This window comes from Haliotis asinina, chromosome 10 (assembly GCF_037392515.1).
Source record: "Haliotis asinina isolate JCU_RB_2024 chromosome 10, JCU_Hal_asi_v2, whole genome shotgun sequence".
NCBI classification, from domain to species: domain Eukaryota; kingdom Metazoa; phylum Mollusca; class Gastropoda; order Lepetellida; family Haliotidae; genus Haliotis; species Haliotis asinina.
In genome coordinates this window covers 18,324,168-18,343,789 of record NC_090289.1, presented here as the reverse complement: position 1 = coordinate 18,343,789, position 19,622 = coordinate 18,324,168, and the positions used below count along the sequence as shown (strand labels likewise).

The following is a 19,622-nucleotide window of genomic DNA, read 5'->3' as shown; positions in this document are numbered from 1 at the left end:
TGACGGGGATGAGTAGAGGATGCTAGAACAAAAACGGGGATGCGTACAGGCTTCTATGGCAAAGACAGGGAAGAGAACAGACTGGTAGAACAAAGACGGGGATGAGTACAGGATGCTAGAGCTCACACAGGGATGGGTACAGGCTGCCAGAAGAAAGGCGGGGATAAGTACAGGCTGCTATAGCGAAAACTGGGATGAGTACATTCTGCTAGATCTCTCAAAGGGATCGCACAGGCTGCTAGAACAAAGACGGGGATGAGCACAGGCTGCTAGAACAAAGACGAAGATAAGTATATGTTGCTAGAACAAAAGACGGGGATGAGTACAGGTTGCTAGGGAAAAGACAGGGATGAGTACTGGCTTCTAGAACAAAGAAAGGGATAAGTACTGGCTGCTATAGCAAAGAGAGGTATGAGTATATTCTGCTAGATAGGGATGGTACAGGGTGCTAGAAGAAAAGACGGGGATGAGTACAGGATGATAGAGCTCACACAGGGGATGGGCACAGGTTTCTTGAAGAAAGACAAGGATGAGTACAGGGTGCTAGAAGAAAAGACGGGGATGAGTACAGGATGCCAGAAGAAATACGGGGCTAAGTGCAGGATGATACAGCTCATACAGGAATGGGTACAGGCTTCTCGAAGAAAGATATTGATGAGTACAGGGTGCTAGAAGAAATACGGGGCTAAGCGCAGGATGATACAGTTCATACAGGAATGGGTACATGCTTCTCGAAGAAAGAAATTGATGAGTACAGGGTGCTAGAAGAAATACGGGGCTAAGCGCAGGATGATACAAGCTCATACAGGGTCATTAGTACAGACTAGAACAAACACAAGGATAAGTACAGGCTGTTGTCTCTAAGAAGGGGATGAGTACCAGCTGCTGGAGCAAAGACATTGGTAAATATGTCTTTATGACTTCATGTTTGAAATACCTCGATATGCCTCATTTGTAACAATAACACAGTCACCCGACTAGCGACATGCACATGTACATATTCTGTGCCACTATTGATGACGATGCTGGGTTTGTCCCGGCAGTATGCCAGGCATCGCAGTCCGAGGTCAAAGGTAAAGTCAACAATCTACTTTTCAGAGTAAAATATCCACGTAGAATATACCAACAAATTCATGATCCTAATGTTGGCGATAGAATTAAGAACCAGGTAACGTGGTGATTGGATGGTCACAATACACGATAACGTTATAATAAGGTTTTTAGCGCTGGGATTCGGCGTCTAGCCGCTTGCACTGGTGTGTCTATCTTTTACTAATGGAAATATAAATGTGTATTAAATATATGTGGCTCCGCAAAATCCCATAACACAGAAGACGATGCAGTTAGTTGTATTGCTGAAAGTATGTAAACGTGAAATTACCCTTTGATGAAGCATTATAATGACATAAACAATAGGCATAAATACCTTTCAGCAAACATGTTTGCGATGTCATTTAAGTCATCTACCGACTTTATGACAGGTCAACGTTTCAACACTAATTTGACAACGGTACAACATACTCCAGCCAAAAGAACAAATACTCACAAGCTCATGACTGGGGTCACCAATCCGCACGTGCAGTTCATGCAACAGTATGTGCAGAGTGCACAAAGGTCGCCTTCAGCACTTTCCTCCCACCTATTCTTCGTTATGTTATTTCAGAGGGTTGTGTTCAACAGGACGGAGCATGTCAGGTTTTTGTCGAAATGAAACAGTCGTACTCTGTTTATCCAACAAGTGACGAGTAAGTATTTGGAGTGTATATTTCAGAGGGTAAACGATTATATATGACACACATAAATAACAAGTAGTTCTGAAATAATCACACGACACGGATCTTTTGTGACTAAACTACTTGTTATATATGTACTACTGTAGGCCCAGTATTCTCATCACTTTCATACACACAAGCGCGCGCACATACCTACATACCTACATACCTACATACATACATACATACATACATACATACATACATACATACATACATACATACATACATACATGCATACACGTACGTACGTACGGACGGACGGACGGACGTAGCACGTATCCATTATTATGACTAATGTTGATTTAGATCATATATTTGTATTTTGGACTTGTTAGGGTAAAACAGTAAACATCCCCCCTAACGCCGTTTCAAATAGCCCGGTGCCAAGTGTGACACCCTCTCCATCTGTACGCCCTCTCCTTGGTCATGATATACGGAGTTAGACAACCAAACTGACGTCCACATCGTCGTTCGAACCACTGAGGTTATACTCACATGTTATCAGTGTAAGGATGAAAACTCCATTGCTATGTTATGATGCGTACATTTAAGTATAGATTCTTATATCGGCTTGGATTGTGTAAGCTGATAACCAGATTTGCTTTACAATGCCTCTACATCTGTGACGGTTCAGTTAACTGGTATCTGCTTATGTGATTGTGCGACGACTCCAGTGATACAAAGTGGCAGAGTTGTAGGATGTCTAGGCTGTGTTCGGAGCTGTTCACTTTGTGTGTAGCTCATGTATGTATTTAACAAGTACACATTCGAATGGATACACGCGCACAAGCATCTTCGGCAATTACATACAGCATTTCTATACTATCGGTTTATGGGATTTTTCAAGCGTTTTTATACGCATGCATGTCGAAATGAAATGGTTATCATGATTAGTTTGTGTTTTATAGTGTACACATTTGACAGTAAAAAGTAACAGGACCAGGTGTTTGACATGAGTGGCCATAGGGTCTTTGTATTCAAGCCACATTCATAGTACAAATACTTACAAGTGGCATTGCACCTCTCGTTCATGGATGTGATTGTACGTATCTCAAACAAGGATATAATTTCTTTAACAAACTACCTGCAAATGACATTTTCAAATGGGGTATTCAATTTTGATTTTCAGTTGTGGTTCTAGGACACACGAGATCAAGGATATAATGACATTCTGCGTGGAATGACAGTTACACTTAGCGCTTTGAGAGTACATTATCTGCTTGCTTGGCATTGTTGCCGAAGACGTTGCCGAACATATCATTTCGAGGTGAACTACCTATTGTGATATCTTCCAGACAGGTCATCGGAGTGTTCATCAGATTACAGGTGTAGGAAATCACACCTTTTCCAAGTCAATACCACTAGCTCGGGGTGTTAATCCACGCTGGCCCCAGGCTGTGATCTAACCTTGCGTATGTTACCCAATTAGTGGCTTTGGCTCACTCCGGCCAGGGCTATGACCGTCATGCTTCATGGCCCGGTCTGTCTCCAGTGGCCCATGCACTAACGGACATTGGTCTCCGATAGAGGCCACATTACGTAAGTCTTGTATAACGTGGTGCAATTGTTTTCTGGCGTAGGTCAAGTTTGACCACGCCTCCTTGACCTCAAAGGGCATGCAGCTATGATCGCTTCTGCAGGACATGACTAACTTTTGTCCCAGTCTGCATTGGGAACGGACTGTACCATGATGTTTGTAGGGGTCACAGAAGGGTCAGTTTACGATAAGGCCTTTGCATATGTCCAGTTTTTCAGGGACTAAAGGGAATAAGGTGCGCGTTATTTTATGAACACATTTCTCTTCAGAAGACACCGTGCAACGACAGCAATATAAATAACTTTATCACTTTTACTGTTCACGTGTAAAATAGCTTTACCCTCCCAGTGGACACTACCAACCACCGCCATATTGTTGCGATATGGAATGATTCATTTAAGCTAAGGGGTTATAGTTCTATGCAATCATTTTCCCCTTTGACTTTTGACCATGGTTAACAGTTTTCGCACAACATCAGGATCTGATTACTTGTCAGATATATTATAGATCTTAAAAGATCAATGAATCTGTAGCCACTGACGGGGCTTAAACGATGGCAATATCCTGGCACCCCTTTTTATGAGTGGTCTAACCTAGTATTCAGCTTCTAATTGTTACATCACAGCAGTGGTCATACTAGCTCGCCCATGGTCAGTTTCAGTTAAAGTGTGGACATCGTGGCGAACTGACCACGGTGCGAGAGTGGACTGTACTCATGTTGAGAACATTTATATTAATATTTCAGCAGTGTCGCTGACATAAGCATATCACCCGGTTTCAACCTGGAGCAAGCCATACAAGGCCACGCGAGCGAGTGCAGTGGACAGTGGTCAAGCGGAGCGGACGACGTTGCTTGGGGGAGTGTCAGTATGGATTCCCCCTCTCTGTCACGGGATACATCGGGGGACACGGACAGCAGCTCCACCGACGGATCCACCTCTGGGGGAAGCATCAGGCGGAAAGGTGAGCTCCAGTAGTTACGTCAAGAGTTTCCGTTGCGTTATTTCCTTGTTAAATATACAATGATGTATTTCACTAGTTGTCAGTTACCTGTCCTGGTTACTGGACACAGCAACGCTTTCCTACATAATCACCCATATCAGAGACGATCTGTTTGACTGGCAGTTTAAATGTTGATGAGAAATGTGGATACTTTATGTCTGACAACTTCTTTATTATAAGATGATGCGACATTTTCTCCTAGATTGCCAAGCACCCGTCGCATCATAATATAATAAAGATGTTGTCATCCTTGAATTATTCTACTTTCTTATGTCAAAGATTCACTCCCCTAAAACAAGTAAACATCCTCGGTCTCGTCAACTTCAACGGGGACCATTATCGTCAGGATCACATCTACAAAGGTATAACCCTTGCATAAATCCCTCAAAACACCTCAAATTCCCTGCAGTATTTATCGCTTTGATAAGAGCGCCGCCCGTAACCCACCCCCATCCCCCCTTTTTTACATAGTGAATTTGCTCCAGGAGAGTCCTTTCCTAGTGTAATATTCCAACACTGTAATACTTCATTGATTGTTGTTTTTATTATACCCGTTCTAATTTATGAAGATATATTTAGGGTGAGGCATGCATGTCAGTGAGTAATTTGTAGAACGGGTAGAACTCTTACCGGCGAGGTATGTTACATGGTCTCTGACAAGGTGTGTGCCGACTTCCTTTGCTATCTGGATGTTACGTGTGTTAACACTCTGGTGGTAGCTGCTGAGGTCTTTGTGCTTGTGTCGAGCGGTCATGTAATGTTACGTCATCACGTACGGTGGTCTGTTGGAGCGGCAGTGACGTTGTAGTGTTGCGTCATGCCCCGATAATTCAGGCGTGCTCACCAGTCATTGTTCAGAATTCAAGGTCACATTGCCCAGCTGTTCTCAAACACTGCGGTAGGGCGAACGACGATTTCAAAGCCGTGTTTAATAATCGAGCTATGTTACCAACACATTGGATCACCCATACCAAACTACCTCTCTAGCTGAAGTACTTTCAGTGGTCGATTTACGTTTATGCAGATTTCAAGCCACACTGTAATTATAGACAAGCATTTTTCACAATATTACATCACAGCTAAGTATTCTGCTGATAGTGGCTTGTCAGAATTGAAGGAGTCATTCAGGCGTTTGTGAGAAATATATAGTATAACCGTTTTCGTTTGTTAAAGAAGTAGTTGACAGATGACGCAAAATATCTTCCTGGCCAGTGTTGCAATATGTTACAATATGCTTTAAAACAAAATTATGATAATAGTGAATTTATTCTACCTCGCAAATCTATAATGTTGTAATTTTCTGACTTCCTGAATATTAATTTAGGATGTGTCATGAATATATCATTGAGACCGATAGAACATTTCTTCTGTTAGTAGCATATGGCTGGCTGGGTCACAGTGACCTCACGTATGGTCAGCCAGTTAAGGAAAGGTGAAGGTCATTCTCCGTCGGACAGCTTGATCTAATAATAGCTGCCCGAGCCATGAGCGTGTTAGCCGTGACCCTGTGGGCTGAGCATGGGTTAGACAATGGACTGACCATTAGTGTTCAAGCTGTGAGCTGCTGACCCATCCTGTGAGTCAATACCGCGTGTTGTAATAACCAGGGAAGGGACAGCCAATGTGGCGTTAGTGGAGATAGGCCGTTCATTGTTACGAGACGTTACACTATCAGGCGGGATTCGGGTTCATTTCGCCGCAAATTTCCTATACTTTTGTACTGGTTATTGAATAAATGAGGTCCAACTTTAAACGTTTGTCTCTGTAATGGATTATGTACAACTCAATCCACTCACTTACTTTTTCACTACTGGGTTCTCAAACAACATCTGATCTGCAGTGTCTCCCTGGGACAACTGGACACGTGTCCGATAATATTTAAGGTTGCCTCCGGTACACCAAGCTGTATTGTGGCAAACGATAACTTCAAGAAACACAATTACAGAACACTAATGACCAAGACTGATTAAACGTACCAGTTACGTTACGTGTATAACAAAGCTGCCTTCGAGAATACCGTAGTTGCCATGGCCTTGACTTGGACCATGTACAACCATTTGATACCTATGTTGTATGAGTCAAGTTGGAAGGTCACCAGAGACATGATTATCTTTCTTTATTTTTTTAGAAAACACAACATATTACAAAGCATAAATGTTTAAAATACAAAATGAGACCGGAACATGGCTTAATCACAAGTCTAGGTAATCAATTTTTACGCAACCATTCGACACCTGAGTTTCAGTTTTACTGTTTTGTCAAGGGTCTGCGAGACAGATTAGGGCCAGCATGTTTAGGGTTCATGGTGCTGGCGGTAGAATCTGTCATGATCTGTTAATAACATATTGACGACATTTCACAGCAGATGACCTGAATACATCAGATAACCTGATCTAAATACGATATGGAACACATTAATTGACCCGCCTAGCTGACTATGTCTATACAATGTGACCGGCTGTGATTGTATCACATTGTCGTGTACACGTATTTGTGTTGTATCGCAGTGTTGTATCTCCGTGTTTTACGTCTGTGTTCCTGCCAGTATTCAATACAGATGCTGACTTCACTTCACAAAACCTCCAGTGCTTTCAAAATTGATTACCAATCTGGAACATACCGCGTCTAAAATAATGCACAAGAACTGTAATCCCAAGAAAACTGCTGTATGACTCGTTTTCTAAAAACTTAACCTCACATATGTGGATTGTATTCTCTATCAAGCAATTCAAGATACTATCGAGAGACAACGCATGTTTACTTGTCCTGCCTCCAAGCAAATATATTGTCCCAGTATGTGAAATACAAGGTCCTAGAACAATAAGTACTTTCATTTGATGGTACAATGTATATGTAGGTGATGCTTATTTACTGAGGAGCAGGTTGTATTTGGTGAATCAGTACTAGTGGTGTTAGTCTTGTGGTGTATTGTAGAGTCAAGCAGACAATTAGTGTTCATCACCCGTGTATATAATACAACTGTGACTACATCACATATACATGGGGTGTGTTTGTGTTATAGCATGTCGGTTTATGTTACAGGTGTCCCTTACATTCCAAGTTATATGGACCTGACCAATGGGCCTGAGCCATGTGTTGTGTGTTCCGACGCCGCTACCGGGTACCACTACCGCTGCATGACATGTGAAGGCTGCAAGGTAACTCACACTCTACAGAGGATTTGACTTCTCAACAAACCATTCTTCAATAAGTCGTTTGTAGGCAACTAGTGGGCAAAATAACGGCGGTATTTCATGTAATATTGAGTGTAAGATTCGGGACCGTCTTTCACAAGATACTAAGGTGATAGTAAGTCACCAAGGTAACCATAATGCAGCGATAAAGACTGAGAGTCGCTGAACTGTATTAGCTTGAGACAAATAGTCAGGTTGTCAAAGCGTTTGACAGAGGACCCGGATTTTAATAGTGCCCATATGTGTAAATTGTGATAAGCAAGTTTCTAGTGTATCCCGAAAACTGCTGGTTTAATATCTTACAGACGCTTGTAGTTAACCACGTAATTTTACTGTGCATTTACTGACTGGACCTTTGGAATTTGTTAACAGGGCTTTTTCCGACGAACTATTCAGAAGAATTTGAAATATCATTGTAAATGGAACGGAAATTGCGTCATTGACAAAACGACACGGAACCAGTGCCAAGAATGCCGTTTTCAGAAGTGTGTGAGGGTCGGCATGGCAACTGACTGTGAGTATACCTGGCTTCAGTGTATCTAACTATTTCATTGCTAAGTAAACCTTCGCTTACTATGTACGTGGCATCGGCTCATCCAGCTGCAGCTGTAACTGAATGAGAACACTTACTGGATATCGTCATCTAAATCAGCAGCAAAGTCTCCCTGCATGTGTCTTCAATAAACAACATGCTGATATTCTCAGTCCTTTTCATTTATTTATAGTGGTGTTAAACGAAAAACAACGAAAAGCTAAACGGAAACTGATCGAGGAGAATCGGGAACGCAGAAAACAGGACAACATAAAGGGTTTGAGACTGGACACTCCTGACAATGTCCCTGAGCACATGTCGGACAGGGACAGGTCGTTGATAGCAGACATTTGTGGAGCATACGAAGCCACACGGATCAAGACGCCCAACATCCGTTTTCCCCTGGTTAGTTCAGCCTTATATACGCTTATCAAATGTGTGTCTCGGCCCAGCGGGTGTTAAAGTGTTTGAGATTAAACTTGTAAGACCAAAATATCCGTGGCATTAAGTATCTATATGAGGAAACTCACAGAGATATGTCAGACTGGACAAACGAATATTGTGTAATTACTTGTGTAATTGCCTGCTGACATTTATTGTCATCCATATCATTGCCGAGATGAATGTGTATCTCCATACCCTGTACAGACCAGCTGATTCCCTTTGAACATGTACAGACCCGAGATGTGCACCATGACATTCCTTGCATGTCAAGCGACTACATTCTTGACGCCAGTAACAAAGAACCGTATCTATTGGCGCCTGATGGTATCATATTTAAAATGTATAAATCAGACACCATTGCCAGTTCTCTATATCACTGATCATGAGGAGGTTCCCATGTTCTCAAATACATTATGAAAAACTTATTTTTGACAAAGCTGATAAGGGGGCCTACTAACCCACATACCTTCATTACTTTGCCATGTTTGGCGAGAACCATACATTTGTTATAAAGAGTCTTGGATGTCGAGTGGACTTTAAAAGCATCCCATAGGTGACAAGCTGTGACACAACGGAACCATTGTCCAGAGCGATGTTAGAGCACCAACACACTCACAGTCAACATAACTGTTTTGTTTTCAGCCTGAGTACGATACCAGCCAGACCTCTGAGGCAGAAGCTTGGCAGCAGCTGGCGGAGGTGATGACACCGTCTATTGTCAAGGTTGTGGAGTTCGCCAAAGGAGTGCCAGGTTTTGTACAGGTATGACCAGGAGTATACACAAACACCGTCTCTACTGCCTCATCTAATCCACCTCCACCGTTACTGTGAGGGCGACATTGCACTTGTGTACAACATAATGTCAGGGAAGAACTAAATTGTGCACTAGAGGCATTGATACTAACTTATAAACTATATGGATCAAACTACACCAAAATGTACCATCATGCATTCTTCAATTGCAGCTGAACGTAGATGACCAGATTCTGCTTCTCAAGTCGTGCTGCATGGAGGTGATGTGTCTCCGGGCGGCTTGTAGGTTCGATGCCAGGACACAGGCCCTCATTCTACCCAACGGCCTCACTGTACACAAGTCGGCTCTTCACAAAGGCTCTCTTGGGGTGCTAGTGGAACCCATATTTGAGTTCGCTCTGGGACTGGCTAAATTAGAGCTCGACCAGACGGAGGTGGCGCTCCTGGCAGCTGTGTTGCTGATGCAGTCAGGTGAGCAGTGCCACCAAGTTGGGATATCAGGGCCTCATTACATTGGTGGAGGAAGACCATGAATTGTGCATAGAACCGGAATATAAATATAGGTGGCCTGTAGGCAACCTGTCAATGGAAAACCTTTTACTTTTCAACTTGCCAAAACATGAATCTAAACCACAGCAAGGGTGGTCTTTTTAATATGTCATGTAACATATGCTGTCAGACAACAGTATGTGATGGTTTGCTAAAGGGTGCCTATATGCTTATAGAATACGAAAGTTATATGTCTCTCAAAAAGCCTGTTTTAGGAAACTGCTAAACAATATTTAAAATAACTGATTCTTCAAGAAACACGTCATGGATACATAGTGACGTGGAAGCATCCATCTATATTTTATGATTCACTCTCATTTCAGATCGGTCCGGATTGAAAGAACCCGAAGCTGTAGAAAAATTACAAGATGCCATTTTGGGAGCATACAAGCGATACATTGCCGAAAATCGCCCACACCAACCAGTTCATTGGGCTAAAGTACTGATGAAGGTCACTGACCTACGCACTATCAGCACCAGGCACGCAGAACGCGTGTTGTGCGTGCGACTTGAATCTAAAGGGGATATACCACCGATGTTCTTAGAAATGTTCAGGGAGAACGAGACCGACAAATCCTGACAGACATGTCCCTCTGTCATGTTACAGTATTAGTGAATCTGGACATTGGATTCGAACCAGGGAGTTCGAAGCAGAATAGTGCATCGAGGACCAAGTCCCACTGGAGTGCTGATGAAGTGACTGTGATGAACAGCTATTTAAACATCCAATGTATGAGGACATTGTCACCCACATTTAAGACCTATCTGCCTAGAGTATATGGTGTGATGTACAACAATTGCCATTCATATGACGTACAGTATGTATGTATGCCCCTGAATGCTAGAATTGCGCTTGTATATTGTAAAACCACATGCTATATTAATCAAACGAATGAGCCATTTATCGTACACATACAAGCAATGTAGTTATATTTGATAACTGAAGCACCAGTACGTCCTCTCACACCTGGTCCACGTGCCTTATGCAAACACCCAACACTAGCTTCCAAGATAAAATTGTCAACGAGAGATAGTGGGGGAATATATTTGTGTTCTACAAAGCCCCTTTAGGTACAGATGCTACTGTTCGATCCCTGACTCATCGATTTGATCCTTGAAGTTGCTGTAATGAAATCAATAAGTCATCTTGTCTTCTTTGAAACTCACGTTTCACATACCACTCGAAGATGCCATAAAACATTATCTCATGTTTCACTTCCACCTGACAAATGTTCTTTAAGATAGAAGTTGGGTAAAATATACGCTTCTAAAGGGATTTGCACCAATATGCTGATGTTCTACCTCTGAGGGATTTAGTGTGTTCACGGCGTTTTCTATTGCTGTATGGGACAGTGTAAATGTTATGTGGTAACTATTGCCCTTGCAAGGGACGTGAACGAGACAATCAGATTCTTACATGATTTCAGGGGTTTACTGCCCAGTGTGATCCATACCCCTGTGTGTGTGGCTTTGTACAACACACCGGCGGTAATCCCAGGATGCTTAGCTCCCTTGGTGCTGACCACACATATTTGCCATAATATTCTATCCCGGTTCATTGCCAATGCCTTGGACATTCACTAGAACATACTGAGAAGCGATGTCTGTATTGTGCCTAAGCAGCATTAACCTTGCTTCTCACTGAAAATGTATTTATTTCCATGATCTTCTTTCATTCATTATAGTTCTGATTTGGTGGTCATTTGGCTTACCATTCCCACTGTACAACACAATTACCTCATGTGTACAGAAACTGTGGTTCACAGCTGTTGATATGCTAGTCAGAGGCTGAATGTCCTATATTCATTCCCAACTCACCTGTGATTATCGATGTAGTACGTGTTTTCTACCTATCTTTCCACTATTCGTAGTAATATTAATCTGCTCTTAGTTAACCACGCTGTCTAGATGAATTTACCGATCTCGTTCTTGTAAAAGTTAGGGATCATAAATACTTTTGCGGAATATGTTTTTGCAGTGAGGATTGGGCACTCAGGTTTACTCAAACATCCCTGAAAACATTCATGACCCATGACGCTGTTCGGTGTACACTTTACATATGTGAAATCAGAAGATTTCTTCAGTTTGACTTTGTAGAACATGGTGGTATAAATTGTTGCCTTGGAGTACAACATGACCCCGATGTGCTGCCATGTATGTAGCGAGTTCTGGGTACTGTGTGAATGAATATTACATTACTATTGTAGACAAGATGTAGCTTTTGTTGTATCAAACCATTGAAATTGTATGGCGGTGAATTATTGTGATGTATTTTTAGATTATATCCGGTGTATAACGTGATAGCTAGGCCATAAACCCTGTTTTCTGTGATGGGGTTAGAACGTCCCCGGTGTATCTGTGTATGGAACACTCTCCACTGTGCCACCTATGCCATAGAAATGTTTCAGCTAACGTCACGCAACCGGTGAGTCATTACTTGTTCGATGAGAACATAAAATCTCAGTGTGGTGAAAAACTATTTTATAGCTTCCTGCCTGTATATACGATACATATTTTACTGTTTATTGACGGGATTCTATTGCTGATTATTTATTCATATTTTGCAAATACGTCTGTTTTTCGTGTATTTACTTAATATATGTCGTCCCAATCCGTAGTTGCTTAACAACAGGACATTCAAACACTGCCTGCCTCACAACAAGGACCTGGTTTAGCAAATGTGTTTTTGCTTATTCGAGTTCTCTCTTTTTAGCAGTTTTTGTTATGTTAAGTTTCCGTCAGTGCGATGAAACTGTTGAGTTTTATTTCAAATGTTTGCACACTAAGGTAGACAGCCTGTCTTTCCTTCTCCAACTCCCCGTCTTCAATGTTTGACAAAGGAGATGACTCACTGACGTGTGTTCATTACGTTTTCGTCAGTTTTTAAAGATCCAGATCAGTTCCAATTAATTTCCATTTTCCTTTCTCTTCTGTGGATAGTGCACTGTTGTTTGTTGAATGTTTAGAGTGTTTGTCTGTGATGTGCTTCCGATGAGCGTGTATGGATTTCATCTCCAGTGATCGGAAACCACTGCGTTTTGGACGCAGACAGGAACAGAAGGATCGAGAATTCCAATGCAATTGGTATAACTATAGACCGGATGTGGTCTGTATCGAGGCTAAACTCGGTACCAGGCCGTGTTTATGCAATAAATTACATTTATGTTGCTTTTGTATGTTTGTTCTTCATTTATCGAAGTACAGGTGAAAGTTTGCAGTTGCAATGATCAGTCGAAACCCTGGCAACCCGGGTAGAAGCTAGTTTTCATGCATCCACCCTCACTTTTAATGACAAACATTCATTCTCAACACATTCACCGTCAGTCTTTTTCTTTTCTTGTCATCCCAGCTCGTACCTGTGTCTGACAGACAAGGATGTAATATTGCGCGAGACGTGTTAAGGCCAAAGATTGATGCCGAATGTTACATATCTCTGTTATCATGAATATTCCAGTAAACGACCTGGGCCGGGTAATCCTCTGTCACTAATGCAGACTGTAGCCAACGTCTAGTCATGCATATTTCTTTAGTCATTTATATTTAATCATATATTTATATTTAAATTGCATTTAATGCTTTAGAAGCATAAGGCATGGCCATATTGCCTCGTGATATAAGTGAAATATTCAATGTTATGAAAAGTAGGCATCAAAACATATGCAGCATGAAATCAGCAGTTGGTATTAATAGAATCAGACAATTACCCATAAACTCCACATGCTGAAATGGCACAGAGATGTACCCTCAGTCCATTATTGTGTTACACCCTTACTGATTTTATGGCATGCGTCCCATTGTATTGCATCTATGTTTCCGTTTACATGTTTCAGTGGTATTAGTTTGTTTTCAACTGATGATGTTTTGTAAGGGCAGCCGATTCTGTTTTACATCTTCACAAGCACTCATGGACAGGTTGGAATGGATATCTACGCACACTAAAGCTAAGATGATAGTGTTATAATCGCGTGGTATGAACATTACACACACATCTGCACGTCACGTGGAAATGCAAATGCTCATGAGTGTTTACAACCTATCTGGGTTGAAATATTGCCCCGATTCTCATACTTTGATATATGGCAATTAAGTAAGAGATATTGTAATACATTTTGTAATATATTGACTAGAGATGTAATACTACTGATGTTAAATGGGGATAAGAGATTCACAGAATTATTCGAAGTAAAACTTTTATCGCACTATCCAATAACATCCTCCTTCTAAACCATATTTATGACACTTAAAAGTATGAAATACATGTGTGCAAGTGGATCAATGATTGAAGAGGGTAGAAAGCTGACCAAAACATACCACCTTTAGAAAGGCTATGCTGTCAGCGTGTACCAAGACAGGAACTGAATATCATTTGTTTGAATGCCCATTTTAAGATAATTTAAGATTTAAGAATTTAGTATTACCTTAATGTTTCTGTGAAAATCTACGATGTTTACTGTTTATGTTACAAAATGCATCTCTTTTGAAATGCCTCGCCAAATATAAGTATTACTGGTACGAAGAATCGTACCAATGTTTTAATATTAAAAGATGGTCGGGTCTTTTTTCTTTCTTTGTTTGCTTGGTTGATTTTTGTTGTTGTTGTTGTTGTTGTTTTGTTTGTTGTATGGGGTTTTTTTTAGTCTTTTGTTGGTTATTTTTTGTTTTATTTTTTATATTGACCTAACATCTTCGAAAATATAGTGAACTGAACAGAGACTAGCTTTGGGTTCAATGGTGGCTCTATAGTAGAACTCGGAGAACGTTTCAATAGTAGGAGTATTTGCGGAATAAGTTTATTGTTTTCATTAGCTTTCTTGTGTTTGGGTAGGTGTTTCTTAAGGTCACGAAACTGTTTACCTCTCTCATTTTGATATTGTTCTATACTTTTGTTCATACTTTCCTCTTGACGTTTGATACATCGCGATCTGTTTGTTAGGGTGTTACATGACATATGTTATCTTTACCTAATGCTGTTTTTTCTTCATGTTCATGCACTCATTTGTGAGTCTACTTTCTCCTTATTCTGTTTGGGACGATTCGCCTGAACACTCCTGACACCACAAGTTTTGCGTGCAGCGTCCACTAGCATGTGCGTAATGTCAGTTGCAGTGCGTGGCCAGATATGGGTCAACACCTCCTTAACTTGCGTGTTGCGCTGACTCAGTGGCGCGTGCATTATTATTATTATTTATATTTTGGAAGTGAGTGAGTTTAGGTTTACGCCACACTCATCAATATGGCGGCAGTCTATAATCCAGACAATCCAGTGATCAACATCATGAGCATCGATCTGCGCAATTGGGAACCGATGAAATGTGTCAACCAAGTCAACGACCCTGACCACCCGATCCCGTTAGTCGCCTCTTATGACAAGCATAGTCGCCTTTTATGGTAAGCATGGGTTTGCTGAACGCCTATTCTACCCCAGGACCTTCACGGTTATATTTCGAAAGTAGATTTCATATTCCCATGTATGATATCTTGACCGTTTGCCTAATGTTATCTTCCTCTGGATGTACCGACGGAGAGACACTTTCACTGGGGAATTTTCTGTGAGATTTTAAAATAAAACTGGACATGACCGTGAACACGCGAACATAATGGTGAGTAATCAATCATTCCAAAATTAGCACAAACATATAGACATAATGGCGCCGAAATAACATGATCCACTACAGACTTACCTTTATATGTTGCTTGAATATTGCCATTGTTTTGTCTGAGCCACCTCTGCTATTACACCTACGATATTTAAATTCTTACACAGTTGTATTAATCTAATTACAGAACTGTTAGCCCAGTCTTCATCTTCTGTGCTCCTGTGGCGTTGCAGGTTTAGCTGCTGTCATATATATTCAGAGGGTTGATATCATTAGTATTGTCTATACCTAGGTTGTTCGTGGTAAGGTGTGGGCGGGGCCCTTTACGACCCACTCTCTGCATGTAAAAACCTTTTGCTGTTCTTTCTTCTATACCTCGGCATCTGTAAAGTGTATTATAACTACTGATATATATGGGGTATAAACCTCTTATCAATACCTGCCAGCAAACTGTGAAGCGCACGTAAAATAATGAGTGTAGCGTGGTCACATTCAGTGAGAGAAGAGGAAAATCGGCAACACTATGGGGTGTGTCAGCAAAAATTGTACATAACAGCATTACAGTGTTGTTGTCGTATAGAAGAGATGTATTAACTAACAAACACGGTGGTGTAGAGGAGATGCATTAACTATCAGGCAAGGTGGCGTAGAGGAGATGTATTAACTATCAGACAAGGTGGTGTAGAGGAGATGTATTAACTATCAGACAAGGTGGTGTAGAGGAGATGTATTAACTATCAGACATGGTGGTGTAGAGGAGATGTATTAACTATCAGACAAGGTGGTGTAGAGGAGATGTATTAAATATCAGACATGGTGGTGTAGAGGAGATGTATTAACTATCAGACATGGTGGTGTAGAGGAGATGTATTAACTATCAGACAAGGTGGTGTAGAGGAAATGTATTAAATATCAGACATGGTGGTGTAGAGGAGAGGTATTAACTATCAGACGAGGTGGTGTAAAGGGGACGTATTAACTATCAGACAAGGTGGTGTAGAGGAGACGTTTCGTGTCGTTGGTCATTAGGAACGTTAGATCTTTATCTGCAGGTCTCATCTGAAAGAACCAGCCAAGTCACGTATAACAATGTTACTTGAGAAGCTAGTTACGACACAAATTAAGAAAACTGATGGAATGTTAATGAACGTGCAATGACAATGACTGTCTATACAATTGAATCAGTCCTGTGGATCAATATCTGGCCTTACCTTACATACGCCACCTTGATGTCTTGCGAAGTTATTAGTACTCTTTGGGTCGGAGATATCCACAGATATGTCAGGAATGGGCCAGTCCAATATCCGTACGGCTTCTCGTAGGAGATGGGGAAATATGGCTTTACCCCTACTTGCCAACACCCCAGCAATATCACAGTTAAGTACACCAGACGTGTACCTAAATGGGAAATGAATCTGGGTTTTCGGCAAGATGAACGAACGTGCTGTAACAATTAGGCACAACAAAACCACATCTTCCAACACACAAACACACACACACACACACACACACACACACACACACACACAGAGAGAGAGAGAGAGAGAGAGAGAGAGAGAGAGAAAGAAACAAATTTGAATCCTGTCTTGGTGTTGCCTTTGTAGACCTGACGCCGACGACAAAGTTCGTCATTATTAGCCGTTTCATAGACAGTATATGTTGTCACAATGAATATTTATTCCATGAAATGTTCATGTGTTCTTTAACCGGAACTGAATATCATTTAATGTTTGAATGTCCATTTTATGATAATTTATGATTTAAGCTAATCGTGAGCAAACCATATTTGCAGACACTCCCACATTTCTGGCTGATGAGACTGTTAACATCCTACTGGTCTTTGGCGGGAAATAACCTGTTGAGTTGGGTCTCAAATAGCCGAAAAATGACGTCATCGAACACCTGTGTGACCTTCTTAGGCATGACCTCACAGGTTCAAATGGTCTTTTCTTTATGAGTCATGCTAGTCCAGAAGCATGACCTCACAATGACCTTGGAGAACTCATATACACCATGGTGGTGACTCATCTGGCTGACACCTCTACGTAGGAAACAGATCCGCAATGACTCACGTCGACTGGAGTTTAATGACCGCTGACCCCATGGGTAACGGCTCCAGGGTGACTCACACTGACAGGGAGGTTAGTGACTGCTCACCCCATGGGTAACGGATCTGGTGTGACTCACGCTGACTGAGGGGTTAATGACTGTGGAACCAAACAAGTAACCATAAGGGTTCTGGGAAGCCCTCTGAAACTGGTCCATGAAACATCTATAGTTTCCTGGATTATGTGTCTCTCCAAAGTCATGGTAGAACAGAAGCAGATAATGACAGTTCCTTCACCACATGGGGGTCCAGAAAAGCATGCTTTTCCAGGTCAGGTTTAAATGATGTGATACAAGGGCTGCCATCGTTTGTAGAGCCATATGATACGTTCAGGATAAGATCTGATATTCATCCGTGCTAGAAGCTGGTTCAAAAATAGATGTTTAGATATAGGTCGGCCCTGAGACGATTATGGTAAATGCGTGTAAGAGTCTAATTTTTTTTCCAAAGCACCCACCTGTGGCTGCTGCTGCTCTTGCTGCTTGAGATGTTCTCCTGAATGTTTTGTACGGCTATTATGACTGGACAAATCATGAGTCCAGACGTGTTGTTTGGGGCATACGGGACAGGGATGCATGTTCGCCTGTCAGCAGCCCTACTACAAATTACATATTTAGCCTTTTGTCTCTTTTTAAAAATATGTTTTCATTCGCTTTGTTGTCATTGCTTCAGTGCTGTTTCTCCTAAGGAGGACACTTTCTTTCTTCACCTTGGCTTTAGCCTGTTGAACGACTTGTGTAGGAGACGGGAGACGGGAGACTAAACGTGTCGGTAGAAGAGGGCAGGTCCATCTTGATCGCTTGCTTCTCGTAATAGATCACATAAACATCCAGGTTTGTAAAGGGATAGGGATATCCTTTGGCCTGTAATAATATTTGGTCCATCTTAAAGACTTTTAGGGTCATCTAGATAGGGTCTCCAGTATCTCCTGTTCGTTTTCTTGTTCCAGTTGAATACTGACTCCCAGGCAGTGGTTTCAGATGAAGTGTCACTGTCACGGCTAGATTGCCCTCGTAGCCCCTTATAAAGATGTCTACGTTCTGTATATCAGTCCCTCCTGGATTCCGCGGCAAATCTTTAAGAATTCCGCAGCAAATTTGAGCAAATTCTGCCTCCCACTTTTCAATATTCTGCAAAACATTCTGCGGCTAAAACATTTAGAAAAAATAACAAAAACATTATACAGTCCTTCATAGCTTAATTCTCAAACACAGAATTAAAAACTTGCTGAAAGCTATTTCTCTCCTCTCAATTGTAACTTTGATGCAGACGAACAACTTCCGGTTTCATGCAAACAATTTTATACCTAAAAGAAACCTGAAATAATTTCAATTTTCAAAATTATCGATTTTGAAAATGTAATTGCAGTGTCAAATTCATCTAGTATTATTGGGAAAATGCCTAAAACTTGCTTTATTAACAAAGTATCTTTAATCATGATTATTTTGAAAATGTCACAATAAATATGTCAGTTCTTTTTATGTCTAACCATCTCTACTTTTGACATTAGGTGTAATTCCGCGGCAGAAAAGTGGCAAATTCTGCACGGATTCCGCACGCAAATGCGTTTTCCGCGGACCAGACGTTTTTCTGCATGGCAAGGTAAATTCCGCGATGTTTTCTGCAACCGAGGAAACGCAGAATCCAGGAGGGACTGGTATATATTTTTTCAGCTTGATGTGATGTGTCTTAAAGGTCACATGCAACCAAAAAATCAAACATAATTAAAACACATTTATCACTTATTCATGACATATAATATACATTGCTGCTTTTGAAAAAACAAATAAACACAATTATAAGCGTACAATCGCGATTCAAAAGTGCAATATTTTGTACTTGGGCTTACTTCCCCCGAAACGAAGCCCTCAGGAGACCGAACCCAGTCATAGTGGGTGGATATGCACTCAAGTGTAACGACGGCTTCCGATTGGCTGGTTCATTTGCTGATATGCTGAGGGTTCATTGTGTGTACAGAAAGATGATCTGTTTGATGGGCATTTTAGAAGTATAGCCAGTCACAAGAAAGTAAAATTCTTTATGGATAACAACTTCTTTTTGAGTATTTGATGCGTCGTTTCAGTATGGATTCATATACTGTTGTCAAACAAAATCATATACACGAAAAGAAG

At 41.3% G+C, this 19,622-nt stretch overlaps 2 protein-coding genes across 4 annotated transcripts in view; one reads left to right on the top strand and one right to left on the bottom strand.

Moving 5' to 3' along the window:
• LOC137298287 (armadillo repeat-containing protein 8-like) overlaps positions 1-19,622 on the bottom strand; it is an 801,735-nt gene that overhangs the window by 230,963 nt on the left and 551,150 nt on the right. The window lies entirely within an intron of this gene.
• LOC137298289 (thyroid hormone receptor beta-like) lies at positions 1,663-12,954 on the top strand. The gene is made up of 8 exons (XM_067830483.1): positions 1,663-1,745; positions 4,058-4,275; positions 7,357-7,472; positions 7,881-8,022; positions 8,234-8,445; positions 9,127-9,246; positions 9,450-9,708; positions 10,110-12,954. Exons 1-8 carry the CDS (start codon positions 1,708-1,710, stop codon positions 10,364-10,366), a joined length of 1,362 nt encoding a protein of 453 aa, XP_067686584.1. The 5' UTR covers positions 1,663-1,707; the 3' UTR covers positions 10,367-12,954.